Source organism: Leptodactylus fuscus, chromosome 7, assembly GCF_031893055.1.
Source record: "Leptodactylus fuscus isolate aLepFus1 chromosome 7, aLepFus1.hap2, whole genome shotgun sequence".
Taxonomy (NCBI): domain Eukaryota; kingdom Metazoa; phylum Chordata; class Amphibia; order Anura; family Leptodactylidae; genus Leptodactylus; species Leptodactylus fuscus.
This window is the reverse complement of record NC_134271.1, coordinates 127083782-127110699: the sequence shown is the minus strand read 5'-3', so window position 1 is coordinate 127110699 and position 26918 is coordinate 127083782. Positions and strand designations below refer to the sequence as shown.

Here is a 26918-nt window from a genome sequence, read left to right as displayed (position 1 = left end):
AATTCGGCCAATCAGCGCTGGCCAATGCATTCTATTAGCCCAATGAAGTAGAGCTGAATGTGTGTGCTAAGCACACACATTCAGCACTGCTTCATCAAGCCAATACAATGCATTAGCCAGTGCTGATTGGCCAGAGTACGGAATTCGGCCAATCAGCGCTGGCTCTGCTGGAGGAGGCGGAGTCTAAGATCGCTCCACACCAGTCTCCATTCAGGTCCGACCTTAGACCCCGCCTCCTCCGGCAGAGCCAGCGCTGATTGGCCGAAGGCTGGCCAATGCATTCCTATGCGAATGCAGACTTAGCAGTGCTGAGTCAGTTTTGCTCAACTACACATCTGATGCACACTCGGCACTGCTACATCAGATGTAGCAATCTGATGTAGCAGAGCCGAGGGTGCACTAGAACCCCTGTGCAAACTCAGTTCACGCTAATAGAATGCATTGGCCAGCGCTGATTGGCCAATGCATTCTATTAGCCCGATGAAGTAGAGCTGAATGTGTGTGCTAAGCACACACATTCAGCACTGCTTCATCAAGCCAATACAATGCATTAGCCAGTGCTGATTGGCCAGAGTACGGAATTCGGCCAATCAGCGCTGGCCAATGCATTCTATTAGCCCGATGAAGTAGAGCTGAATGTGTGTGCTAAGCACACACATTCAGCACTGCTTCATCAAGCCAATACAATGCATTAGCCAGTGCTGATTGGCCAGAGTACGGAATTCGGCCAATCAGCGCTGGCTCTGCTGGAGGAGGCGGAGTCTAAGGTCGGACCTGAATGGAGACTGGTGTGGAGCGATCTTAGACTCCGCCTCCTCCAGCAGAGCCAGCGCTGATTGGCCGAATTCCGTACTCTGGCCAATCAGCACTGGCTAATGCATTGTATTGGCGTGATGAAGCAGTGCTGAATGTGTGTGCTTAGCACACACATTCAGCTCTACTTCATCGGGCTAATAGAATGCATTGGCCAGCGCTGATTGGCCGAATTCCGTACTCTGGCCAATCAGTGCTGGCCAATGCATTCTATTAGCTTGATGAAGCAGAGTGTGCACAAGGGTTCAAGCGCACCCTCGGCTCTGATGTAGCAGAGCCGAGGCTGCACAAGGGTTCAAGCGCACCCTCGGCTCTGATGTAGGAGAGCCGAGGGTGCACTTGAACCCTTGTGCAGCCTCGGCTCTGCTACATCAGAGCCGAGGGTGCGCTTGAACCCTTGTGCACACTCTGCTTCATCAAGCTAATAGAATGCATTGGCCAGCGCTGATTGGCCAATGTATTCTATTAGCCTGATGAAGTAGAGCTGAATGTGTGTGCTAAGCACACACATTCAGCTCTACTTCATCGGGCTAATAGAATGCATTGGCCAGCGCTGATTGGCCAGAGTACGGAACTCGACCAATCAGCGCTGGCTCTGCTGGAGGAGGCGGAGTCTAAGATCGCTCCACACCAGTCTCCATTCAGGTCCGACCTTAGACTCCGCCTCCTCCAGCAGAGCCAGCGCTGATTGGCCGAATTCCGTACTCTGGCCAATCAGCACTGGCTAATGCATTGTATTGGCGTGATGAAGCAGTGCTGAATGTGTGTGCTTAGCACACACATTCAGCTCTACTTCATCGGGCTAATAGAATGCATTGGCCAATCAGCGCTGGCCAATGCATTCTATTAGCGTGAACTGAGTTTGCACAGGGGTTCTAGTGCACCCTCGGCTCTGCTACATCAGATTGCTACATCTGATGTAGCAGTGCCGAGTGTGCATCAGATGTGTAGTTGAGCAAAACTGACTCAGCACTGCTAAGTCTCTGCATTCGCATAGGAATGCATTGGCCAGCCTTCGGCCAATCAGCGCTGGCTCTGCCGGAGGAGGCGGAGTCTAAGGTCGGACCTGAATGGAGACTGGTGTGGAGCGATCTTAGACTCCGCCTCCTCCAGCAGAGCCAGCGCTGATTGGTCGAGTTCCGTACTCTGGCCAATCAGCGCTGGCCAATGCATTCTATTAGCCCGATGAAGTAGAGCTGAATGTGTGTGCTTAGCACACACATTCAGCTCTACTTCATCAGGCTAATAGAATACATTGGCCAATCAGCGCTGGCCAATGCATTCTATTAGCTTGATGAAGCAGAGTGTGCACAAGGGTTCAAGCGCACCCTCGGCTCTGATGTAGCAGAGCTGAGGGTGCACAAGGGTTCAAGTGCACCCTCGGCTCTCCTACATCAGAGCCGAGGGTGCGCTTGAACCCTTGTGCAGCCTCGGCTCTGCTACATCAGAGCCGAGGGTGCGCTTGAACCCTTGTGCACACTCTGCTTCATCAAGCTAATAGAATGCATTGGCCAGCACTGATTGGCCAGAGTACGGAATTCGGCCAATCAGCGCTGGCCAATGCATCCCTATGGGAAAAAGTTTATCTCACAAAAATCACAATTACACACCCGATAGAGCCCCAAAAAGTTATTTTTAATAACATTCCCCCCTAAATAAAGGTTATCCCTAGCTATCCCTGCCTGTACAGCTATCCCTGTCTCATAGTCACAAAGTTCACATTCTCATATGACCCGGATTTGAAATCCACTATTCGTCTAAAATGGAGGTCACCTGATTTCGGCAGCCAATGACTTTTTCCAATTTTTTTCAATGCCCCCAGTGTCGTAGTTCCTGTCCCACCTCCCCTGCGCTGTTATTGGTGCAAAAAAGGCGCCAGGGAAGGTGGGAGGGGAATCGAATTTTGGCGCACTTTACCACGTGGTGTTCGATTCGATTCGAACATGGCGAACACCCTGATATCCGATCGAACATGTGTTCGATAGAACACTGTTCGCTCATCTCTAATGTTTACCCTAGGCCCTTAGCAATGGAGCTGATGGACTGACAACATCCATTATTGCACTGATTCACAATCATGCACAAGTACACGTCACGGCTCAATCACTCACCCTGAGATAATAAGAGTAATGCCCCCCCATCCCGATCCTTTCTCTCCAGGCGGCCCCTCCTATATTCACACTTTTCTACTGCAGAAAATCAAGCGAATAATATAAAACAACAGGTCATACCTTTATTCAGTAACATCATTAAATAGAACACAAACCACCTTATTGTTCAGTGCACTTTGGACAAATTATATTAATTTTACACTTAAAAAGAGAACCTTACTCAATACAGGTCAATTTATGGAAGTAATGTGCTTGTATCTGGTGAAATATTATTTACAACATGTATAGGATATATTAGGTATTCCATATCATTATCTATCTGCTCTAATGAATCTCATATTAAAAATGAAGCAACCTTGCAAATAAATCCAAAATAATAAAAAAAATAGGACTGAAACGCAACTTTTATTAACTACCGTCAAAAACGATGTTCACACTAAGGATAAGGCCGGGTTGTGGAATCACTATTGGTTATTGCTAAGATGGGCGCACAAGGGCTACCCATTGCTACCCCCCTAAGCTGGTGGAAGAACTGCCGGTTAAAAATGAAAAAATTATGTTCCAATATGAATTTGAGCAGACGAACCACAAACTCACTATGACCGGCAAATTGGTTTCCTCTTGCATTATAAGAGCAGAGTCTATCATGGGGGATGGAGCTGTAGACGGCTTCCACATCCAGACTGGCCAAGAGGGTGTTGCTGTCACGTTACCCCTTCCAATTTTAAGAGGACGTCCGTCGAGTCTCTGACGTATGAGTGTAGTTCCTGGACGTATAGTCTCAACATCTGGTCTACGTATAAGCTTGCCCCCTGTGTTAAAGTATCAATATCGGACACAATCGGACGTCCTCCACCCCCTTATAAATTTTTGGATTGCTATAGAAAGTGGCCAGCTGGTAGCATACACTCCTATTCGGATTCATCAATAATGCCATCCTGTTTAGCCTCATGCCTAAAGTTTTTAGGGCTTGGCTGAAGACCCTGGTTGGGTTTGAGGGAAGCTTTCAATCCCCCAGAACGTTATTGCAGATGGTGAGATATTGGTCCCTTCTCATGATGACGATGTTGCCCCCCTTATGGGAGGGCTTGATGACAAGGTCATCGTCACTCTGGAGGGAACGTAGACCTTCTCTTTCTTCACTGGTCAAGTTAGAATACTCCGAGGGGCGTGCAATCGTAGTGTTTTTGAGTTCATCTATCACAAAGCCCAAAATAAATTAAAAAAGGTGATTCAACAGCTTCAATGCAAGCCTATATGTTTCCAAGGTAACAGACTACAAATAAACTTTGTGCAGGCGATCTCTGTAGCCATTCTTTTTTTTTTCCTGGCGGGATTCGAACCCAGGACTCCAGCGCTACAAGGCTGCAGTGCTAACCACTGAGCCTCCGTGTTGCCACTCTGTAGCCATTCTTTCTTCTATCTGTCGTCTAATTTCACTGACCTACCCAAACGTATATACTCAAGGATCAGGAGGGCGTTTGAGCCTATGAAGGATCAGACTACTAAGCGGTTGTTGTCAGGCCTGCACAGTTTTAAGAAAGACAATTTGCAAAGTTGCTTCAATGTAGTTGCATTGGGGCTATAAAAATGGTTGCAAACATTTCATAACCTTTATATTAGACATTTTTCTTAAATCCCAAAATGCGTACTGCTAAAGAAGAGTTAAAGGGATCCTATCATTAAAATCACATTTTTTCCTTGATCACACATAGGAGTAGCCTTAAGAAAGGTTATTCTTCTCCTACCTTTAGATGTCTTCTCCGCGCCACCATTTGGTACAAATCCCGGTATTCGTCGGTATGCAAATGAGTTCTCTCGCAGCACTGGGGGCGTCCCCAAAGCTGTGAGAGAAATCTCCAGTGCCGCCTCCATCTTCTTCAAGAATGGCCTCTCTGCACATCTTCTTCCAGTGCTAGGTTCAAACTTTTAGGTTTTGGGCCGAGCAGACTGCGCATGTCCGCGGCCACAAGAAAAATGGCCACTTACACAGTAAGCTGCCATTTTCTTGTGGCCTGTGGGCATGCACAGTCGGCTTTGCCTGAGGCCTAGAAGTTTGAACCCAGCTCCGGAACAAGGCACGCAGAGAGGCCGTTCCTGAAGAAGATGGAGGCGGCGCTGGAGATTTCTCTCACAGCATTGGGGACGCCCCCAGCGCTGCGAGAGAACTCATTTGCATACCGACGAAAACCGGGATTTGTACCGAACGGCGGCGCGGAGAAGACATCTAAAGGTAGGAGAAGAATAACCTTTCTTAAGGCTATTCCTGTGTGTGATTGAGAAAAATTGTGATTCTAATGGTAGAATCCCTTTAAATTTGTCAAATTTAAACATAAAAATAATAAAAAAAAATAAAATTATATATATATATATATATATATATATATATATATATCTCAATGTAGTTTCACAGTGTGTAAGATGTAAGCTTCCATACTAATGTATGCTCACGTCTAAGCTAGAGAGTATGTGACATACATGGTTGGAGTCTGATCAAGCCGGTCAGGTTAATGGGTTATTTAGGGAATTCTCAGTTTTCCATGTGTGGTGTCAGAATCCAAGCGGAGAGATGGATTTCAGTCATGATGGATGGCGGAGTCTTACACGGTTCACTTGTCATTGTATCCTCCGCTCACATACAACTGCGCTGAAACGACTTATGGCACCCATAGATTTACACATGTAATAAAGTGTGCAATGTACTAGTCCTAAGCGAAGGAGAACTAATGGTGCTGCCTTTACTCCTACTCAGTGCCTGCACAATATATGAGGTAAGACAAATCATTCTGTTATGTCACTTGGGAATGTAGAATCAAATCAAAATACAACTCCTACTATGTGTCCTACAGAATTTAAAGGGATCCTCCTATCCTTAGAACAGAAAGGACTAATACCAGGGATGCAGCCATAGCTACCCGACCCTGGAGCCTCTGCTTTTTAGCTTCCAGAGGGCAAATGTATTAGATGTAGGGACGACCCTATACGCATCAGAAAGTCATTGGCTCCACCAAAATCGCAGGGTGCCACCGATGTCAATCTATTGTCTATGGGCATGGTCAGGGTTTCTGCAAATAAAATTCTGATCGGGTCAAGGATCTAAAGCCAAAACCCTACATTTTTGCAGAATCTGAAGATATATAATATAAGTTGGAATATATTTTTTCCCTTTTGGGGATAGCAGACATAATACACAGTGCTTGTTTCAGAAAGTTTGGGAACGTTGGGTACGAACGCTCCCAAACAGAAGGCAGCAGAATATACTCGCATGTATGTCAACCATATAAGCAAAATTAAGAGGTTTTATTAAGAAAAATTTTTTAAAGTAATGTTGGTTTTTGTGAAGTTTTATCAACAACGTCAGTTCTAAGGCACCAAAAAGTGGGGGCCTTTAAGAGGCTGAGACCAGAGCTGCAGGGCCATTGCTTACTTAGACCCTAGACTTGTATCATGTGTAGACCTGGAAAATGGAGAACACATATGTCTGTCTTTACATGAACATCTAGATTCACATAGGAACAGTCAGTGCTGAGGGCCGAGAGCGGACGACCCTGCAATGTCTCATAGGATAGGTGTGTACAGATGTAGCAGAGTTAACCCCAACTTCTGCAACTGGTTATATTGCTGCGGCGTGATATCGTTCCGTTGCTTTTTGTTGTCTTCTGTGATAAGAGATCACACTGCAGCAGAAGTTCGGGTTAACTCTGCTACTTCTGTACATACCCCCTTAATAATAAATTACTAAAATCGGATCTTTTACTGGAATACCATAACTTGAGATCCTCCAGGGAATGAATAAAACTATAATCTGTGTCATCGGAATGAGTTACGCAGTCATCGATGACATCATCTCCTCAATGACAGAGCTGCTTTCTTTATCCTGTTTGAATAGAAGACAATTTTGCAAGGAATTATTCGGATGAGCCATAAAAACCCCAAATTAAAACCTCTACAGATAAAGTGCGGAGTGTTATTCTTTACACCCTGTAGCTCAGGGGTAGGGAACGTACGGCTCTCCAGCTGTTGCAAAACTACAACTCCCAGCATGCATACTGGCTCTGCTGTTCTTGAAACTCCCATGGAAGTGAATGGAGCATGATGGGAGTTGTAGTTTCACAGCAGCTGGAGAGCCGAAGGTTCCCTATCCCTGCTGTAGCTGGTATTGTGAGGGTGGAGGATCACACTACAGGCTAGCGCCCCCACTGTCTGGAGGTAGGTATATGCCATTACAACTGTACTCCTGTCCCCACCATAACTAAATGCAAAAAGCCCACTCTTATGTATACTGCAATCTCAGTGTGGGGTATACATACACCGGTCAGGGTGCTGTAGTGTGCACTGTAATATAATATATCAGATGAGACTCCATGTTTACCTCTCGTGTGCGGTCAGGAAGTTCTGCAGCCAGTTTCAACCAGTGGACGGCATCGCTAGTGTTCCCCAAGTCCCTGTAACACTGAAAACACCAAAAGGTTAAATATTCGTCTTCACATTTCTCTAGGGATTTTCATTGCAGGTGTAATCTCATTTACATCACAGGCTGGATTACAATAGAAGATAACACCCCCATCAATACATTCACTGCTGACAATAGAGGATGTCACAGATTATCTGCATAAAGCAGGTCTAGAAAGCTCTCCCATAGATCGCAAATGAGTCCTCTTCGGTCTATTGTAACCTATTGTCATGAGTATGGTGTCAAGCAAATCACCTATCCACAGGATCAGTCATCGGTATCTGATCTGTTGGAATCTGACAACTGGATCCTGTACAGATCAGTTGTTACGGCAGCCGGAGTGTAGTTGATGGGAAGCAGAAGCAGTCTAGGTGTAGGCGTAGAGCTGCAGTACCCCATGCCACCACTACAGAAGGCGGAGCTGTAGCTCCTCTCCCATTACTTGAATAGGGGCAGACTGCTTCCGCCTCCCTGCATACACTGCAGTAGCTTCTGGTGCCCGGGGGTTGCTGGAACAACTAATCTGTGTGTGGCCAGTCAGACCCCCAAAGATCCACAGAATAGGTCATCAGTATGAAATATACAAGTGGGTCCGAGAAAATCAACTTGGCATGTTGGTGATGGCATATTGTAGAGCAGAAGGAGCGGAGCAGAATGATATACAGTATTGTTATTGACTGAAGACCCTTCTTTATGCTTAGGAGTCCAGTGGGCGGTCCCATCAGCCTTCCTTGTAGTACTGTGCATACTGTTAATCTCTGATTAGACCCGCCCACTGGACTCTTAGACCTGAATAAGCACCTATTTCACTAAACTATATATCTGCTCTGCTCTATAACATATTGCCTGCATATAGGACTACTATAGGATATAAAAAGGTTCCTACCACTATATACTAGTCATAGTTAAACGATGGCACTAATAATAGTTATAGTACATGATGTTGTAGAGGTTATTGCGGACAGGCAGTCCTACTCTAGGTCATATCTGGTGAGACAAGGTATATAAAGTTCTTACACTTCATTTATGAACTGGGTTCCAGGTCTGGATAGTAACAGATGTGCTTGTATTTATGTCCGAGGCCCCCTACCATAAGAACAGTGAGGCTCCCAGAGAATAACTGTCACTTAATATGAAGGACAAGCATGGCTTATAACACCAGGGCTGCGGATATGGCCTGTATCACATGTCATCGGTCCTCCCACAGTATAATGAAGTAGAGCCTGATATAATGGAGCTCATAGGAAAAGCACAATAACGCCACTGTGTCAGGCTCATGTACCACTTCTACTAAGACGTTACTGCTCCCCAGTGCACCTCTCCCCGGCACGCATCCAAATTCTCAATTACATCCTATTAAGCTTCGCACACATTTGGAAGGAACACTTTACAAATGTCTTCAAGATGAAAACATAAAATAAATCTCATCTGCACGTTAAGGGCGAGTTCAGATGTGACAAGAAAAAAAAAATCTAACATAGTAACATAAAATTTTCACATTGCATTCAAAAGCCATAACTTTTTTTATTTTCTCTTGATTTTGTTATGACTTGTTTTATTTTTATCTGTTTTTTTTTTTCAGGAAGACTTGTGCATTTATTGTGTTTAACAGATTTGTATGACCATTATTACTGATTTATAGATTGCCCCGCTTCATTACTGCTGTTGATCAGGGCCGCTTACACAGTAAGCCGGTGTAAGTGGCCATTTTCTTGTGGCCCGTGTATGCGCAGTTAGTTTGGCCCGAGGCCTAGAAGATTGAAACCCAAGATGGAAGACGACGCAGGGAGAGGGCGTTTCAGAAGATGGAGGCGTCGCTGGAGATTTCTCTCGCAGCATTGGGGACACCCCCAGTGCTGCTTGAGCGCTAAGGACCGCCTCCAGTGCTGCAAGAGAACTCATTTGCATACCAAAGAAAACCCGGATTTCTACCGAACGGCGGCGCGGAGAAGACATCTAAAGGTAGGAAAAGAATAGCCTTTCTTAAAGAGGACCTTTCACCATTTTGCACACAGGCAGTTCTATATACTGCCGGAAAGCTGACAGTGCGCTGAGTTCATCGCACTGTCGGCTTTCCTGATCTGTGCCCAGTGTGAAGAGCTTACGGTCCAGTATCGTAGCTCTTCTATGGTCAGAAGGGAGTTTCTGACCATTAGCCAGAGACGTCCTTCTTCACAGCACAGCCAATCGCGCTGTAGAGTGTGAGCCGTTCCTCCCGGCTCTCACAGTACAGCGCGATTGGCTGTGCTGTGAAGAAGGACGTCTCTGACTGAGTGTCAGGAACGCCCTTCTGACCATAGAAGAGCTACGGTACCGGACCATAAGCTCTTCACACCGGGCACAGATCAGGAAAGCCGACAGTGCGATGAACTCAGCGCACTGTCAGCTTTCCGGCAGTATATAGAACTGCCTGTGTGCAAAATGGTGAAAGGTCCTCTTTAAGGCTATTCTTACGCGTTAGTCAGAAAAAAAGAAGATCCAATGATAGGATCCTTTTAATTATAAAGGGCTTTTCTTGGTCTTGCATATAGAGCAACCATTTTTAGGATAGCTCATCAATATGTGCTCATGGGGGGGTCCAAACACCCGGCTTGTTGGAGAAGCTGAAGTCTCTTTACTGAATCCCAAGAACAGATATAAGTGCTTATAGTAGAGGCTGTGCTAGGTATTGCAGCTCAGCCCTATTCACTTGAATGGGACTGAGCTGCTCTTGTACTACTGTGTGACAGATGGGTCATTAATATGCAAGTCCTAGAAAACTCTTTTAACATGTAAGAAACTCTACTTACTTTTGCAATGTAAACTCTTGCGGCCTTTGAAAATCCTGGTGACAGCTCTTCAGCCTTCATTTGGGAGGGGGAATAAAAAACAAAAAACTGTTTTATGTAAAAGTCCAATACGTCTAGACAGAGTATTAACCCTTGCTGACAGTCACCTTCAGGAGGTTTTGTAAGGCCTCATCCATAGTAGCACTTGGTGGGGTTTCGTAAAGGGCAGAAGCCGTCTTCCTCTCCAGCCAGCCAAGATTAGAGACCTATAGGTAAGCGCAATGTTAAAGTCTGCTGTAGGTTTCGTGTAGAGGACACCGCCATTAAGGCCAAGTCCAACTAAAACCAAGTGAACTATCAGAGTTTGGGAAGAAACCCCCGTATAGGTTGCCCTTGGTTGTACTTGATCTCAGGACCCTATCTTGTTTGTTACTTACTGCACAATTACAGGGTTATTGGTATTAAAGGGGTGTTACATTAGATTCAAGTTATCTCCTATGCATGGTAGGATTGTGATGGGCCAGCAGCGACCCTCACCACTTTAGACAACAAAACAACCCATTTTCTCCTATAAATGGAGTCACAACTCTATTCACTTAACATAACTGACAGAGATAGTGCTCAACTCTTTGACAACCCTATAAAGATCAATGGTGTCTTAGCACAAACCATTTGCATATCCCGTTCTTGTGATCAATGGGCATCCTAGTAGTTGGACCCGCACTGATCAGCTCTTATGCCCCACCCTGTGTATAGTAGATAACGTGCTAGGTTTGATTGCTGAGGAATGGCGACTCAATCAGTGTCCATGGTGTGAAGGGAGTGACATTTGTGCACTCACACGACTGCTCCATTCAACCTTCACGGCAAAGATCTCCATCAGTCCCATAGTGATTGAATGGGGTGGCCGCTACACAGAACCATTGTTCCTATGATCAGTGGGGGACCCAGCCGTGGGACAACCAGTGGTCAGACACTTCTCCTGTGCTAGATGAGAAGTTGTGAATGTGGAAAGACCTCTTTAATAGTACAGATTATAGAACCAGGGATCTAGTAGAAAGTGCTGGTGCAGACCTCTACGGATGGTTATCTGCTGTACGTAATGGAATCCCCTCCATAATCCATGGAAGGGATGGAGGCTTTAACAGCGACAAGGGCCAGTGCATGGGCTTCTACATAACAACCTGTAGCCTAAAGGGCTGTCCTTTTATGGTTTCCATTGCAACGTGTTGCAGAATAGCGAGCGACACATACCTCGTAGCACCATCGGCCCAGTAAGTAGTAGGATTGTGGATCGTTTGGCTGTAAAAGAATCGCCTTTTCAATTTGTTCCTAAAAATGACAAGTTTGTAAACATAAGTATTGAAGTGCTGAAGAAATGGACATTACAAATCTCCGTCCACAATGGGCGTGTAAGCCATGCTTAGGTGTCACAGAATCGACTGTATATGTTTGATAGTTACACCCGCATATGGGTTCCTGGACCCAGCCATGCCTGGTGAGATAAATAACACATCCAAGAGGAGAATGAATGGGGAGGTAGCAGCACACATATATATGGATCTACTCACTTTTTGGCAGTTTCCATCAAAGCGAATGGAAAGTCACGCATATACATGGCTATCTATCTATCCATTCATTCTCTGGATGTGGTTACCAAACACATCTAGGGGTATAATGTCTCCATAGGCAGACTCTAGCACTAGCTTTTGGAAGGTAGCTCCCTATCGATCAATGCTGGGTTTATAGACTATCTGGGATTAAAGCCAAACTAGAACATCTTCCAAAATGAAGAAAGACCCATCTGCAGACAGTTGTGTTGGGGGTTATTGTCGCTCTGTGCAAAGCAGTGTACCGATTGACAAGCTGAGAGGTCATAGATGTGGGTCCGAAGGGGTGCTATGGCTCCTTAGGGAGATGAAGCCTTTGCAGGCCATCTTACAGAGTCTTACAGACCACACGTGTGCAGCTAGGAGTTCTGGAAAAGGTGGCACAACAGCAAGTTTTCCTTTTCCCATCAAGGAGAACTTATTTGCCTTATTATTTTTCCAAAATTTTTAGTCTGTAAGAATCGCACATAAATAGGTGACCTAAGGAGACATAGCGCCGGTTCTGAGCCATCGAAGAGCGAAGGAAGAATAACATTGCTTACCTTAAAGAGATATCCAGTCTGAATACGCTTCTGAATGCCTTCATGCTCCGACACGTGCCCACAAAGGATGGCGAACCTACAAAAAACAAAACATAATCTACTATTAAAGAAAGCAACTAGTAAATTCTTATCCTTCTACTTTAAACTGGAGTGAATACATCACATGGATAAGCCACCAAGCAGAAACACGACATGGAGGCGTCGCTGGAGATTTCTCTCGCAGCATTGGGGACACTCCCAGTGCTGTTTGAGCACTGAGGACCGCCTCCAGTGCTGCAAGAGAACTCATTTGCATACCGAAGAATACCCGGATTTCTACCGAATGGCGGTGCGGAGAAGACATCTAAAGGTAGGAGAAGAATAGCCTTTTTTAAGGCTATTCCGACGTGTCAGAAAAAAAGGGTATCCAATGATAGGATCCCTTTAAGAACATGCCAGATTAGTAAATACGAGGAATCTATAAAGCCCTATAGATTACAGCCCATAGAAATTTCCAAAAATAAAGAATTAGGATGAGAGAAAAAAGGAAAACTTAACCCAACAAATTAATCTAAATAAAGAGCGACCCCACAGCTTAGTTTATCAAGCGGTTCCTTCTTTTGGCCACTGCGGTCCAACCTGCGATCTGTGACCCTCCAATCCGTGCAGAATGTGGTCCTTATGCAGATCTTGTAAGATAATGCGGACATTTCCCACGGTGCTCAGGCAGCTGAACAAATAGTCCCAATCTTAGCATATGGCGACCGAAGAACTTCAGAAACAAAAAATAACAGATCTATTTCCTATCTCAGCGGGGAAGAAACATAAACTAGAGAAGAAGAAGGGCTTGTCTATCAGGAATAGCCCCACCAGTCAATTCCCAATTCCCAGGAACGCAAGGGGTGTAAGAAAAGGAACGCCGGCTCAGATGTCAACGGGAATGGACGGTCTTATAGCGGGAACACGAATCTGAAAGAACTTGCTATATCTAGAAGAACAGAGCAGGCATATATAGGAGACAAAGACGTCAGGGCTGCTGCCTTTATAGGAATGGTTTTAAGGTGTTTTCTGCCTCAAAATTTGTTCCAAAAAACACACAGCCATGGACATAAAATCACGGGAGTGTGAACCTAGTCCTAGAAGCAACAATATCCTATCCTACTAATATTATAAATATGAAAGTTTGGATGTTTGTGTGTTTGTTCCTCAATCATGCAAAAACTGCAGATATTCGGCACATAGATAGTTTCTAAACTCGATTAACACAAAGGCTACTTTTTATCCTGGTAAATGACATGACTTCATGACTGAATTTATGTTCACATACTATATTACACTGCTCCTGCAGCAGTATTATCATAGGTCATCAAACGCTAACCCTCACTGGATTGTGTACATGCATTTGCATATTATCTGATCTGCTCCAGGTAGTGCTGACACAATGACATGGGAAACCGCCTTTAATCCAAATTGGCAGTTTGCTACTTTTGAACATGTCTGGAAAAAGAAAATCTAATTTGTTACAAACAACGAGAGCTATGAAGGTAGCCAGAAGTCACAGAGTTGACAGGGGCGGGGGGGGGGGGGGATCATCGGCGCCAATAGCACACTCATTATATGGAGTCCCAGCGAGCTGCTGAGATGCCGGAACAATCACTGGCACAGCGCAAGGAATGAGTTTAGTGGCAGGCCAGCTTAACAGCTGTCGAAACGCCGGAGCAGGCGAACCATCGACGCCAACAACACGCTCATTATATGGCTTCCCAGTGAGCTGCAAGATGCTGTAACAATCACAGGCACAGTGTGAGGAACAAGTTCAGCAGCAGGACAGCTTGAGAGCTGCCGAAACACGGGAGCAGGCAGACCATCGACGGCAGCAATTTGCTGAATATTTGCGGATCATCAACACCAACAACATGCAGACGAAGTCACGGGCAAAGGCTAGTAGTATATAATGATAAAGTCCAATAACAAATGCAAAAACGATTTAGCATTCCCGTTCAGGCAGAGCCATAGATAAATGACCCCGAGGCTTCTAACATTACTGAAATACTCAACATAATGAAACAAGTATATGCTGGAATGGCACAACTATAGAGCATTGCTCTTAAATAAAATATTAATCTACCATACTTTGTAAGATATTATATTATATTTGAGGATTCACTTCATTTGGGTAGGGAAAAAAAAAAAAAAAAAGTTTTCCCCTGTACAATGGATAGTCAAATGGCACCATAAAATAATGGCACAACCACAAGGCCTGAACCTGTTTGATGTGACCAATGTATCTATGTAGTCCTGGTCTTACCGCCAAGTAGCGCTGTGACAGCAAGCTTCGAATAGCGTATTTTAGTCACGCGACCACCTAGTAGTCCTCACAACAGCTTGTTTCACAAACAGATTGTGAGTTGTTTTTTTCCTATAATATAAGATTGAAACCAGATCCAAATTGCTTTTGTCCCAATCTCTCCAGAACGTGGAGCTTATGTAAATGAGCCCTAATTCCGCAATCCCCAGGAAAGCAGGACAGAGATAGGAAGTTATTTAACCGGCAACCTGACACAACATTTATTCTTCTGGAACTCTGCATAGATCTCCCAGGGAGGACGCTGTCTGCAGCTGACACGCAACTATAAACCATCCCCGCAGCACGCACGCTAGGAAACTGTCAGCGAGGAAGTTACATCCTTGTTTCTGCAGGTTACTCCGGTCTCATGCACGCATTTATCTTTAGTGATCTGTCATTGATAAACAATGGTGTATGTGGCAGTGCACACGTTCCTTCTTTTAACAGATCAGTCCGTTTTTCTTTTATATCGCACGTCCAAGTCTTTCCAGTCTTATACTGGACTTGTCTGGGTAAAAAAATCCAGTATGTCTGATTTTTTTTTTTTTAATCGGTGGTTGCAGTTTAAGAACAGACACCCGACGGATCCCATTATAGTTAATGGGATCCGCCAGACTCTGTAAGTGTCCGCTGTTGTAGCGGTCCGCCTATCCGTTGTTCTGGTCCTCCAAAGGACCACAAGAACACATAGGCTGATGCTAGTGTGAACTGCACCAAGCACATAATGTGTATAGGATACAACTAATATGGAACTGTAGATGAAGAAATACAAAACAGAAGACATTTCAGAAGATTTTTGCAATCATTTTTTACCAGTGGTATATCAAATAAGCAGGGAACCCCATGGCAAAATTTGGAACGGGACCCAAGTTCACAATGACCCTTATGAGAAGCAAGATCAGAATCTGAAGGGCTTATGGTTATTATGGTGACCCTAATACACAAGGATCATGCGGTGTACTGTCATAGTATAGGGACAATGTGCAGGTAATGGAAAATAAACAATAATGTCACATTTTGGGTACTAAATAAACAATGATGTCACAGCACAGGTGTAATAATCAGCGATGTCACGGCACAGGTGTAATAAACAGCGATGTCACAGAACAGGTGTAATAAACAGCGATGTCACGGCACAGGTGTAATAAACAGCGATGTCACAGAACAGGTGTAATAAACAACAATGTCACAGGTATGTTCACATGGAGTTTTTTTGCAGGAGGATTTTGAGGTTCAATCTACCTCAAAAAATGTCTCCCATTTGGGGCAACATGGTGGCTCAGTGGTTACCACTGCAGCCTTGCAGCGCTGGAGCCCTGGGTTCGAATCCCACCAGGAACAACATCTGCAAGGAGTTTGTATGTTCTCCCCGTGTTGTGTGAATTTCCTCCCATTCTACCAAGACATACTAATAGGAAAAAAAAAAAAGTACATTTTGATCCCTATATGGGCTCACAATCTATATTTACAAAAAAAAAACTCCCATTCATTTCGATGGGAGTCTGTAGCAGCTTTTTTTTTTTTCGCTAGCCTTTTTTTTCAGATAGAAGGAAAAGAAAAAAGTGACATGATATCTACATGCAGATCCTGCCTTGAAAAACCCTTTGAAATCAGGGAGGTGTAAAAAGAAAAAAAAAAAAAAAAAAAATGTGATGCGATTTTTGCAAAAACCACATCAAAAACTGCTAGTGTTTTTTGAAGTGTATTTTCAATGTCCATACAGTGTGCTGGAGTAAAAACGACAAATGTTTTCTAATTCCTGGAGCAGATTTTTTTCAGCCTGAAAAAAAGTTCAGTGTGAACATACCCTAAGGGTAACGTATAATAGACAGTGATATCAAAGTACAGGTACTGTATGGTAAACAGTGATGTCACTGTAATATACAGTGATGTCACACTCCGTTTTTACATGTCGTGCCATATTCTTTAGCCAATGGCAGTGTGAGACAGGATGGCATGGGTGTAACATAACTTTCGATTTTGGTTATTTTTCGATGAATTGCCCAACCCTGCCTACAGATACCGTATACTAGACAGTATGAGTACTGTATAATAACAGTGATGTCAGAGCATACGTATAACAAACAATGATGTCATACTACATGTCAATGTACAGAAAATACACACTGAGATCTGTGAACACTGGACTCAATATTTGAGCTCCCTCTAGGAAGCAAATGTGACCGCAACGTCTGTACCGGTTATAGTTACACCCCTGCACCTAGAGATTTTGCAACCGAAAAAGGTTGAACTTTTCTCTGTGCGCTCATTCAGGGCAATGCATTACAGTTTTCTAATGTACCTTCAAAGTAAAGACGTCTCATGTTAGATTTGCCATGCAGTGTCTGCACGCTTACAGGCAGACTTTCATAGCAATATCTGACACATTTCACTCTTGTATAGGACTCCGCAAAACAAGAAAATCCTAATAGAAAACAGATGTGAGCTCCCGACCAGTGCAAACATGTAGGACCGTCTTCCGATCAATGCCAAATGTGTATAATGCACAGCAGAGAGCTTACATCTTCTCTTATAACAATTGTAGGGTTAAGTGGAAAAGCCTGGAAATACTCGGGATTATCGTACAGGACACTGTGACATCATCAGTAGTGTACGTACCGCTATAACACACACGATCGAGGGCATGCAAGCTATCTGTAGTGAATGTGAAATATGGAAGAACACAGACATGGCAGTGAGATAAATACAGCAAATGTGACAGGTCCTATAGCTTGAGTAATTCATTTTCTAACATCTACCCAATAAAGATGGAACATTACGCATGTAGGTCAGTTTTTCAGCATTAAAATATTGGACAGGTGCTCAACTGTTTTATTCATTTCCCCCTTGCTGTGGTGGTCTAGGTGGGAAACGATGGATATGTCCTGTGTTTTGTTCATAAAGGCTGAGAAATTGGAGGTGGGGAAAGGGAAGCTAAAATTGCATCACATAGGATACACTAGAGATTCTGCACACAGTACTCAAAGTTAATAAAAAAGGAGTTTTAAAACTCTCCTGATCCGAAGCTTCTGGCTGCTCTCTCTTTCTTCCTGCTTGTTATTGATAGATTGACAGCACTGTTCGGTGTAGTGGCGGAACGGAGTCACTGAAGCTTAGGTTCCATTCACATAAATTTTGTCTACGATGTGTAACTTTGCCTCATTTGTTAATTGGCCTTGTATAGAAATATTTATATATTATTTCTCAGTTCCAGCAGTGGCTTTTCAGTCCGCACATGCCGCTTTATAGCTACCCCTTTCAGAGGGCCCACACAATACAGTGCTTGTACCAAGAGTCATACTTGGCCGTATAATGTTGTATACACAGAAGCAGTAAATGTTTTTGCCTTTGGCATTCAGCCTAGAATTAAGGGTACATAAACGTTTGCCTCTTTGAGGCACCAAAAAAAAACCAAACACTTATCTGGACGAAGTGTCGCGTAAAGTCTCTTGGGAAAAGGTTGAACTGTTCATATCTGACGACCGAGTGAGCAGAAACTGGCTGGTTGTGTGTTCTGTCTATAGGAGGATGAATGTGGGACACGACCGTGAAGCTCCCCCTCCCTCTCCCGCAGTAAAGGCACATACCATTTGTGACACTCCGCACTTTGGCCTTCTTTTTGAATTGCAGCTTCGACTTCTTCTTTCCCTAAATTAAGAAGCAAATTTTTTCCCCTTAGATAAGAACATAGCTCAAGGGCCATAAATAAATCGGCCAGACACTTATCCTCCATTATCCATCTAGTTTAACATAAAAATACTGTCAGCATCACAAATCTGTAACTGGACCTAAAGTGGATATATATCTTTCTTTGTGGAAGACACTAAAAAAACCAAAAAAAACAGCAAAGGTCAAAGACTTTAGTCTTATATTCCATTTGGAAATTACTAAGCTACTTCCACAGTAGTTGTGGAGCCTCCATCTGCAGTTCCATCAGATGTGATAGGACAACATGGCGGTCACCACGATGGGACCCTGTTAGTGTCCTTCATTTGACAGATTTAGCACCAATTCATGGTTCCACCTTGAATGAAAAAAATATAAGAATATAAGGCTCACACTTATACTTCTTTCTTCTACTCAACCCCCCAAAATCTGCAAGAAAAGAGAAGCTTTTCCACAACATGGGGCTTTAGCCTAAAGCTGCATTACAAAAAGGTACACAGGAGATTCTGCACACAACACTCACAGCAATCAATCTACTACCCTGAAACTGGAAACCTCTTTCACTATTCAAGGTTGTCAACAAATAATCTTATTTCTGCAACACACCTTCCAAGGCATAAGATTTCTTTTCTGGAATGTCTTCAGCAATCTCACACATATCACAGTAGGACCGGGCTAGTCTCCACTGAAAATCTTGGCGGCTGCCATGCTGAAAAATGAAAAAAATAAAAAATAATAATAATAATAATATTAGAGGTTTTTAAAATGATTACATTACGGTAATGAACTGATGAACTAGTAAAAATCTGGCATAACAAGTATGTGGACACCTGACAACCGTGATGCCGTTACAGTTCAGTTGAATATCTTGGAAACTGCTCTCATGATCAGGGGCATCGAACCAGAAGGGGAACATAAAATCAGCTTTAGGTAACTGAAAGCTATCTAACGGTACTATTGGTTTTACAGGGATGATGCTTGTGACTGACTCCTTTTCAGTCACCCTGCAGTTCTTCTCGGCTTCAGGACACATGCCCCATATCTCCGGCATTTGTGCAGTGAAGTCGGGGTTTACAATCTCAGCTTCACTAAAGAACTACACAGATGACGGGAGCCCCAGAGAGGAGTCCGATGAGACTGACTCATCTCTAGGCAAGTATAAAGGTTTCTTTATTTAAAATATGGACACACTATAAGGACCTACGGGTGGTTAAATGTCCCAAATTAACATGACAGGTTCTCTTTAAAGGGATCCTATCATTGGATACCCTTTTTTTCTGACCAACACGTAGGGTTTCAATCTTCTAGGCTTCGGGCAGAGCCGACTGCGCATGCTCGGGCCACAAGAAAATGGCCGCTTACATAGTAAGCTGGTGTAAGCGACCATTTTCTTGTGGCCCGGGCACACACAGTCAGCTCTGCCCGGGGCCTAGAAGACTGAAACCCAGGACTGAAGAAGACACAAGAAGAGGGCGTTCCAGAAAAAGATGAAGGCGGCGCTGGGGATTTCTCTCACAGCATTGGAGATGCTCCCAGTGCTGTTTGAGCACTGGGACCCGCCCCCCAGTGCTGTGAGAGAACTAATTTGCATACCGAAGAAAAGCCAGATTTTTACCAAACGGCAGAGTGGAAAAGACATCTAAAGGTAGGAGAAGAATAGCCTTTCTTAAGGCTATTCCTACGTGTTAGGATCCCTTTAATACTGTGCATACCAAACTCCAAATTCAGGACTTTAAGCCCTGCTCTGTAGGGAAGCCCTGAAATACCCCCAAACAACCTGGGAAAGACAACATAACACCCTCTTTTGGGTAGGATTTTCAAAACCTTGTCCCTTTTGCAGCCCGGTTGATGGGATTGGCCACCAAACTCAGGACTGTTGGCAAGCATGTAATATGAATTACCAGTAATTTATTACTGCACAGCATCTGGAAGCCTTCCTTCTTCTGCTCAGCATCACCATTGTGCAATTGATCAGCCCTCTGGAGCAAAAGCATTAACTCTTCGTCTAAAGGGTCGGCAGCCAACATCGTCGCTTCATCATCTGTAACTAGGTCCACGGAGTCCCTCCGCATCGTCCTCACTGTTTCACAGCTTACTTCATCCTCCTCTTCCTCACTGCCTTTGCTACTTTCCCGATCATAGTCGGATTCGGCATTTGCTGTAGTGTAACTATAGACGTAATAAAATAGAAGATGAAATCATTCACAAATTATATGTAAAACCGAACCGTACAGGTGTAATAAATGTAATTATAGAATCGACGTCCATAGATAGTAACGCTTGCTGACTTCTCCAAAGACATGCACACTCAGCTCAGGAGATGTTCTCAGTGGGGAATAAGTTACTTTTTTATGTAGATAGTGAGCCCCATGTAGGGATCACAATGTACATTTTTATTTTTCCTATCAGTATGTCTTTGTAGAATGGAAGGAAATCCATGCAAACACGGGGAGAACATACAAACTCCTTGCAGATCTTATCGAAGGCCTCACACAGTGCCAACGTAAACACCCAGTGCACGAAAAAAGTGGGAGTGCCACTAAAAAAACGTGCCCAGGATGCTGTCTGTCAAAAACGTACCCTTCCCCGAAAGGGGAGGAGTTCCCGACTTACCCTTCCCCACAAGGCCCAAAAGGCGCCAAGCGGAGTCAAGTACCAGTGGGCTAACAGCCGAAGCCGAAAGCCCTCAAACATCCTTTTCCCCTTGGGCTTACACCACCTAGGGTACTCCCGGACTCAGACCGAATACCTGCGTCCTCCCCAGTCGACCCAGGGAGGATCACCAAGAAAGAGACAGAAGGGAAGCCCATTACAGACTTCACCTTCCATAACGACCGTCGGGGGCGTCCCAAAAGGGTACAGCATCCCTTCATCGACACACACAAAAAAAGTGACGAGTGAACAAAAGAAGTGAAAAAAACAGTTAAATAAGTGGTAAAGTGCCAGTCACGGCCCGATTTACCTGCCAGATCTATAAAAATTCTCCCGCTCTGGTAAACCAGGCATAGGGAGTGGGGTGCTCAAAAAGGTGTAAACTTGTGCCATGCAATGTGCCAAAAACCAGTGGGTTTTCCCACGCCCAGTGGTCTAAGGCACCCCGGGGTCCACTCAGCCCCCAGGGTACAACACAAGAGGCCTTCGAGCGCTCCCCGGCCCCCAGCCAAGATCCACTGGCACCGAAGCACCAGGTGGTCGTGTTGCCAGCGTCAGCAGCGTTCTATCAGTCCCCTACAGTGGCCCATGCCATACCACTGGCGGAACTGATTACTAACTGCATCCCCCAGCAACATGCCCAAAGCGGTTTCTCCGTTCCCATCTCCACAGCGTTCGGTCTACTCCTGCATGGTGGGCCCTAGTCCAGCACCTCCGGCAGTTTCACGTACTTACTGCTTCTGATAAGAACAGATACTACACTTGATCTTAGCCAAAAGGCCGAGAAGCGACAAACTCCTTGCAGATGTTGTACCTGGCGGGATTCGAACCCATGACTCCAGCGCTGCAAGGCTGCAGTGCTAACCACTGAGCCACCGTGTTGCCCCTGTGGGGAATAAGTTACTGTCAGACACGTCTAGTGGCAGTTTATTGCCGCCCTTTTTGCACAATGAGGGTATGGCATTGCTCCAAAGAGGTAAGCGGCAACACCCCCGTTGCTCCAAAGAGCTAATTTAGGATCATTCCATCTGGGCAAATGGGACCACGACCGATCAGAAAGAGACTATATCCCTTTATAAATTCTTACTTCCATGTCCCCAGACAGTTCCCTTGTCCAGTAATGCATCACATCTTCTACTTGTACCAAGACTACAACTCCCAGCATGGCCTGACAGCTGCAGACGGTTGTTCATGCTGGATGTATGTTGTAGTCCTGCCACAGCTGTCTCCATTTCGTGAGAACTTTACGTATAGCATACAACCTGTCTGTGCTGTTCTCCCTATATCCAGAGCACTTACGAAAGGTCCGGTTACAATAGTGGGCTTGAGACTCACAGCTTGGCCAGTATAATGCTGAGCAGCAGGTTTTTCATATTTTATTTTATTTTTTTTACATAGCATGCTCCGCTTCGGATTTGGAAACTACAAACAATGTATGCTCTGGGGTTTTGGTTTAGCTAAAAAGTTGAAAAATGAAACCGTCAAAATGGACCTCGAGGATCATCATGTAAAACAGGCAAAGAGCGGAATTAACCTCACTGCCATCGCCTCAGCCAAAGAAAACATTCACGCTGCTTTGCTTTGGGGCCCAGTTATTTGTTTGGAGCTCCATCTTTATTACTATCTCAGCTTCTATATTATTGTCTCCAGTTCTTTTGTCTTGTACCTTTTCTTATAGTGGATATAGCTATATAAAAGCCTTGGAGGACCACACAACACAGCGGCCCTTCTATAATACTCATCTCTATATGGCTGGCAACGTTCCCAGAAACGCTATAGTAAATGGTTAACCCCCTTAAAGACTACATGATGTCTTACTACTGACTAGAGATGAGCGAGTACTGTTGGGATCAGCCGATCCGAACAGCACGCTCTCATAGAAATGAATGGACGTAGCCGGCACGCGGGGGGTTAAGCGGCCGGCCGCCGTCAAAGCGGAAGTACCAGGTGCATCCATTCATTTCTATGGAGCGTGCTGTTCGGATCGGCTGATCCAAACAGTACTCGCTCATCTCTACTAATTACCAGTGATTTAGCAGCTATATAAAAATTCCCTATAGCTGCAGCAGGGGCGTCAGTAACAGCCGAGACACCATCGAGACCTCAGAAGGTTCAAAACGACGACTGCTCTAAGCTTTTCCCAAAGATTTGGCAAACCTCCCGTACACTTGCATGCTCAGTTCGGCAGAGAATGCAGGGAGGCCGGAGTAAGCCACTGCCAGAAAAGAAAGGGATTGGGCATGTGAAAATCCAACGGCCCGATCCTTCTCTCCTCCAGTCTCTGCCGTTGGTGGGATACTACTACACACATTACTGTATACAGGCACAGTACGCTCGTGTAAGCGGCCACAGTAAAATGGCTGAACAGACCTGAAGCCCGATGGCAGAGCCGACTGCACATGCGTGGAATTTTGAATCTGAACGCAAGCTCGCCAAAAGAGGACTATAAGTAGGACGCGGCGGAGAGGCACGGCTGTAGAAGAAGGAGGCGTTGCTGGAGAGTCTTCAGGGAACGCCCCCTGTGCAGTCTGGAGACTGCACAGGGGGAATGAATCAATGGAACAGCGGCGCAGAGCAGAAATATAAAGGTGGGGGATGAACTGCCTTTCTTAAGGCTATTCCGATGTCATATCACCTGAAAAAAAGGGATTCCACTTATAGAATTCCTTTAAATCCCCCAAACACATTATATATCTTACTAAAACAAACCGATTCATGAACGTTTCTCTGTGCCAAGATAGTCTCTAACTAGAGCTAATGGCAAGCTATTCGTTTATTCTGATATTGACTGGACATGTCTGAGGGCTCTGCCCAATCTAGTTCTGTCATATAGACAGGAATGGACAAGAGAACAGCGCACGCTGCAGCACGAGACACTGAGTCAGGGAGGTCTGCCTTGTAGCTATATACCTGGCCTCCAAACAGTAAACGGTATATAGCAGACTGGAAAGCGGCAGTAACAAAAATATGGCAGTGTAAGTTGTATAGAAGATGCGACGGAAGGAGGGAGGCATGAAGGAAAGGAGATAGTGAGCGACATTTTTAAAGGGGTTGTCCCGTTCTGTGCCCCCAGTGAAAAGCTATCAGTGCCGGTACTGTAGCTCTTCACTGTCAGAAGGGCATTTCTGACAGTCAGTCAGGAACGCCCTTCCTCACAGTAGCGTCCATTGCGCTGTATTGTGAGAGGGGTGAGGAACGCCCCCTCCCCTACTGATAGCACTCGTCTATGAATTCAGCGCACTGTTGGCTTTCTAGTGGTATATAAAACCGCATGTGCCCCAGGTGATGGAAGTCTGTCACTAGGGTGCAGCATATTAAAACAACAACACAGACAGATAGGTCAGGTTCACCAGAACGTGCCTCTGTTACAGAGATATTTGTTTATTTCACAATATGCCCCCCGTAGCTCTAATACGCCCGCCTTCTCCCAGGTCAGCTGTACTTACCCTCCTTCACTTTCCACATCCGTATGTGCTGCCCCAGAACTAGCTGTAAAGTAGATAGAGCTGGAACCTGTGGAATCAGTCCTCTCTCTGTGGGGCAGGAATCTTCGCCGGCGAATGGCCCTTTGGTTCTCTTCCAAATGTGACCTGGTAAAACAAAAATACAGTTTTATATTCCAGATTTTTTCCATGCAGAAAGAAAAAAAAAAAAAGCTCTTATATGGCTTTGTGGAAGGAAAATGCATCGTGGGAAAAAAAAAGAAAGTTTGGTTCAGAAGACCCGAAATATCCTTATTAGAGATGTGCGAGTATTGTACGGATCAGCCGATTCGAACAGCACGCTCCCATAGAAATGAATGGAAGCACCTGTGACGCTGACTTTGCCGGCGGCCGGGCGGTGTCACAGGTGCTTCCATTCATTTCTATGGGTGCGTGCTGTTCGGATCAGCTGATCCAAACAGTGTTCGCTCATCTCTAGTGCCCATGCCACTCACTTCAAACTGGAAATATGGGCCCTTTATTCTGATAATGGGGCCTTCCAGTGATTAAACACTTATCGTCAGATATTACTGAGGGACAACCCCTTTAGGGGTGATTGCCTTGTTTTCTATCTGCTGGTGTATATGTTGGTTGTAGCGTCTATCATACGGGTGACCATATTTTATTTATTTGCATAAAATTTGATGTTGCTGCATAGATTATCCCAAAGACGGTACACGTGACTCTATGAGTTCACCCTGCTTTCATGTACGCACCGGACTTCTCCGACAATATCCTCAGCGAGGCCATTAAGGATGTTCCGCAGTGACTCAATCTCCTGCCGCAGCTCTGTAATGCTGCCAATGACATAGTCCAGGCGGTTCAATAACTCCAACTGCTCAGTACGAGAGGCAGCGGCAATATCAGAGTTTGCTGACAGATCTGAAGGAAAGCACAGGAGCGGATTACTATACACCACTGACTATATATATATATATATATATATATATATATATATATATATATATAAACAAACATGTGACATGTCCCAGGGGATGACAAACCTCGTGAGTAACTAGCAGTCACAGTACGGTCATGATCTGTTCTAGCGCGGACATGATATCCATTCTGATTTGTCGCGTTTCTATTCCGATTTCGATGACATTGCTGGTACACGATATACCCTAGCACACCACAAGCAGCCGCTCCCGCTACCAGGCGAACAGCGACCTCAGATGGAAGGGCAAATTTAGGCATGACTCCTTGAAAAGAAAAGAAATACAACTGTAAGGAAGCGTTGCGTTACTGTATTTTATATCCTGATATGATCTGAGAACAGATTGGCGATATCCAACCCCATTCGTGTGAATAGAACCAATTTTTAACTATGTAACAAATTTATTGCATGTGAATTCACGTTATACTAAAATAATACCCCTAAGGGGTTAATAATGACCTTCAGGTTGGTCTAGGCTAGTAAAAGGGAAAATTTTAGAAATTTGCAACTCGAATGGGACTGAATTGCTGCGGTACCATGTGACATCATCGGCACAGGGAAGAGGCTGTGGGGCTCATGAGCACGTGGCCTCCTCAAACAGCTGATATCAGAGGGTCCCGAGTGTAGGACCACCACCGATCAGATACTGATGTCCCTTTAAAGAGATATTTCGGAACATGGAGACGTCCTCATACCCCTCCCCGTCAGCCACAAGGACGCTAGGAGTTTGTATAGAGTAATGGTGGTCAAGTATATAGGCCCCCACAGTCAGACCCCTACTAGATTTGATCACCTATCCAGTGGGTATATAGTTGCCCCATACAAGAATACCCCTTTAAATAGGTACATGTGTGCCTGGGGTAAGAGGGGGCAATGGAGGAGGGAAAGTGAAAGTACTAGCAGAGCAGTCACTACACATACCCGCACAGTGTGAGCAGAGCTGAGGAACAAGGTCACTCCATACACTATATAGAAGTCTATGGACCCCTGCACGAAGCGCCCATGACCTCGGCCACGTGAGGCCACCACACACACGAGCTGACAGCAGAGGCGCGCCCCCTACAGCGGAGTGGCAGCAGTGCAGCCCCGCACCTCCCCACCAGACACACATACACAGGCATTACCCGCGGCAGGGGGCAGAAGCCGGCGTCACGACCCTGCCGTACAGCAAGCCTGGCCCGAAATACCGGTCCAGTGTCCAGAGCAAAGGTTGGAGAAGATGCTGGAGCCAGGAGGACCTGTGTGATGTCACGGTCATGTGACGGGTCACATGTGTGGGCGGGGCCAGGCAATGACAGCGCTGCTCTAGGGGAGAAGGTAGTATAATGATAAGAGTCCGAGCAGCAGAGGCGGGTGTGACATCTGTAGCAGAGCCCTATGTAGGTGCCATGTGTATACAGCAGAGCCCTATGTGGGTGACGTGTATACAGTAGAGCTCTATGTGGGTGCCATGTGTATACAGCAGAGCTCTATGTGGGTGCCATGTGTATACAGAAGAGCTCTATGTGGGTGACGTGTATACAGTAGAGCTATATGTGGGTGCCATGTGTATACAGCA

At 45.1% G+C, this 26918-nt stretch overlaps 1 protein-coding gene and 1 pseudogene across 1 annotated transcript; both read right to left on the bottom strand.

Moving 5' to 3' along the window:
* Positions 1–6175: 6175 nt before the first annotated feature.
* RMDN3 (regulator of microtubule dynamics 3) lies at positions 6176–26588 on the bottom strand. Its single transcript, XM_075283072.1, has 13 exons — positions 26485–26588; positions 25428–25625; positions 25140–25305; positions 24388–24531; positions 20191–20458; positions 18896–18998; positions 18211–18271; positions 12298–12373; positions 11400–11477; positions 10313–10411; positions 10167–10220; positions 7297–7377; positions 6176–6801 (listed from the first exon to the last, which is right to left on the bottom strand). The coding sequence occupies exons 2-13, from the start codon at positions 25618–25620 to the stop codon at positions 6748–6750; spliced, it is 1377 nt and encodes a 458-aa protein (XP_075139173.1). The 5' UTR covers positions 25621–25625; positions 26485–26588; the 3' UTR covers positions 6176–6747.
* On the bottom strand, positions 21630–21733 carry LOC142214720 (U2 spliceosomal RNA; annotated as a pseudogene).
* Positions 26589–26918: the final 330 nt, after the last annotated feature.

What these genes read in the sequence shown, in the direction of transcription:
- RMDN3 (XM_075283072.1), bottom strand. Translation starts at nt 25,620, where the DNA reads ATGCCTAAATTTGCCCTTCCATCTGAGGTCGCTGTTCGCCTGGTAGCG. An exon ending in AGTGCGGAGTGTCACAAATG is followed by an intron (nt 12,374 to 18,210) that starts GTATGTGCCTTT and finishes TGTTTTTTGTAG; the next exon opens with GTTCGCCATCCTTTGTGGGC. An exon ending in TGGGCCGATGGTGCTACGAG is followed by an intron (nt 10,412 to 11,399) that starts GTATGTGTCGCT and finishes GCTTACCTATAG; the next exon opens with GTCTCTAATCTTGGCTGGCT.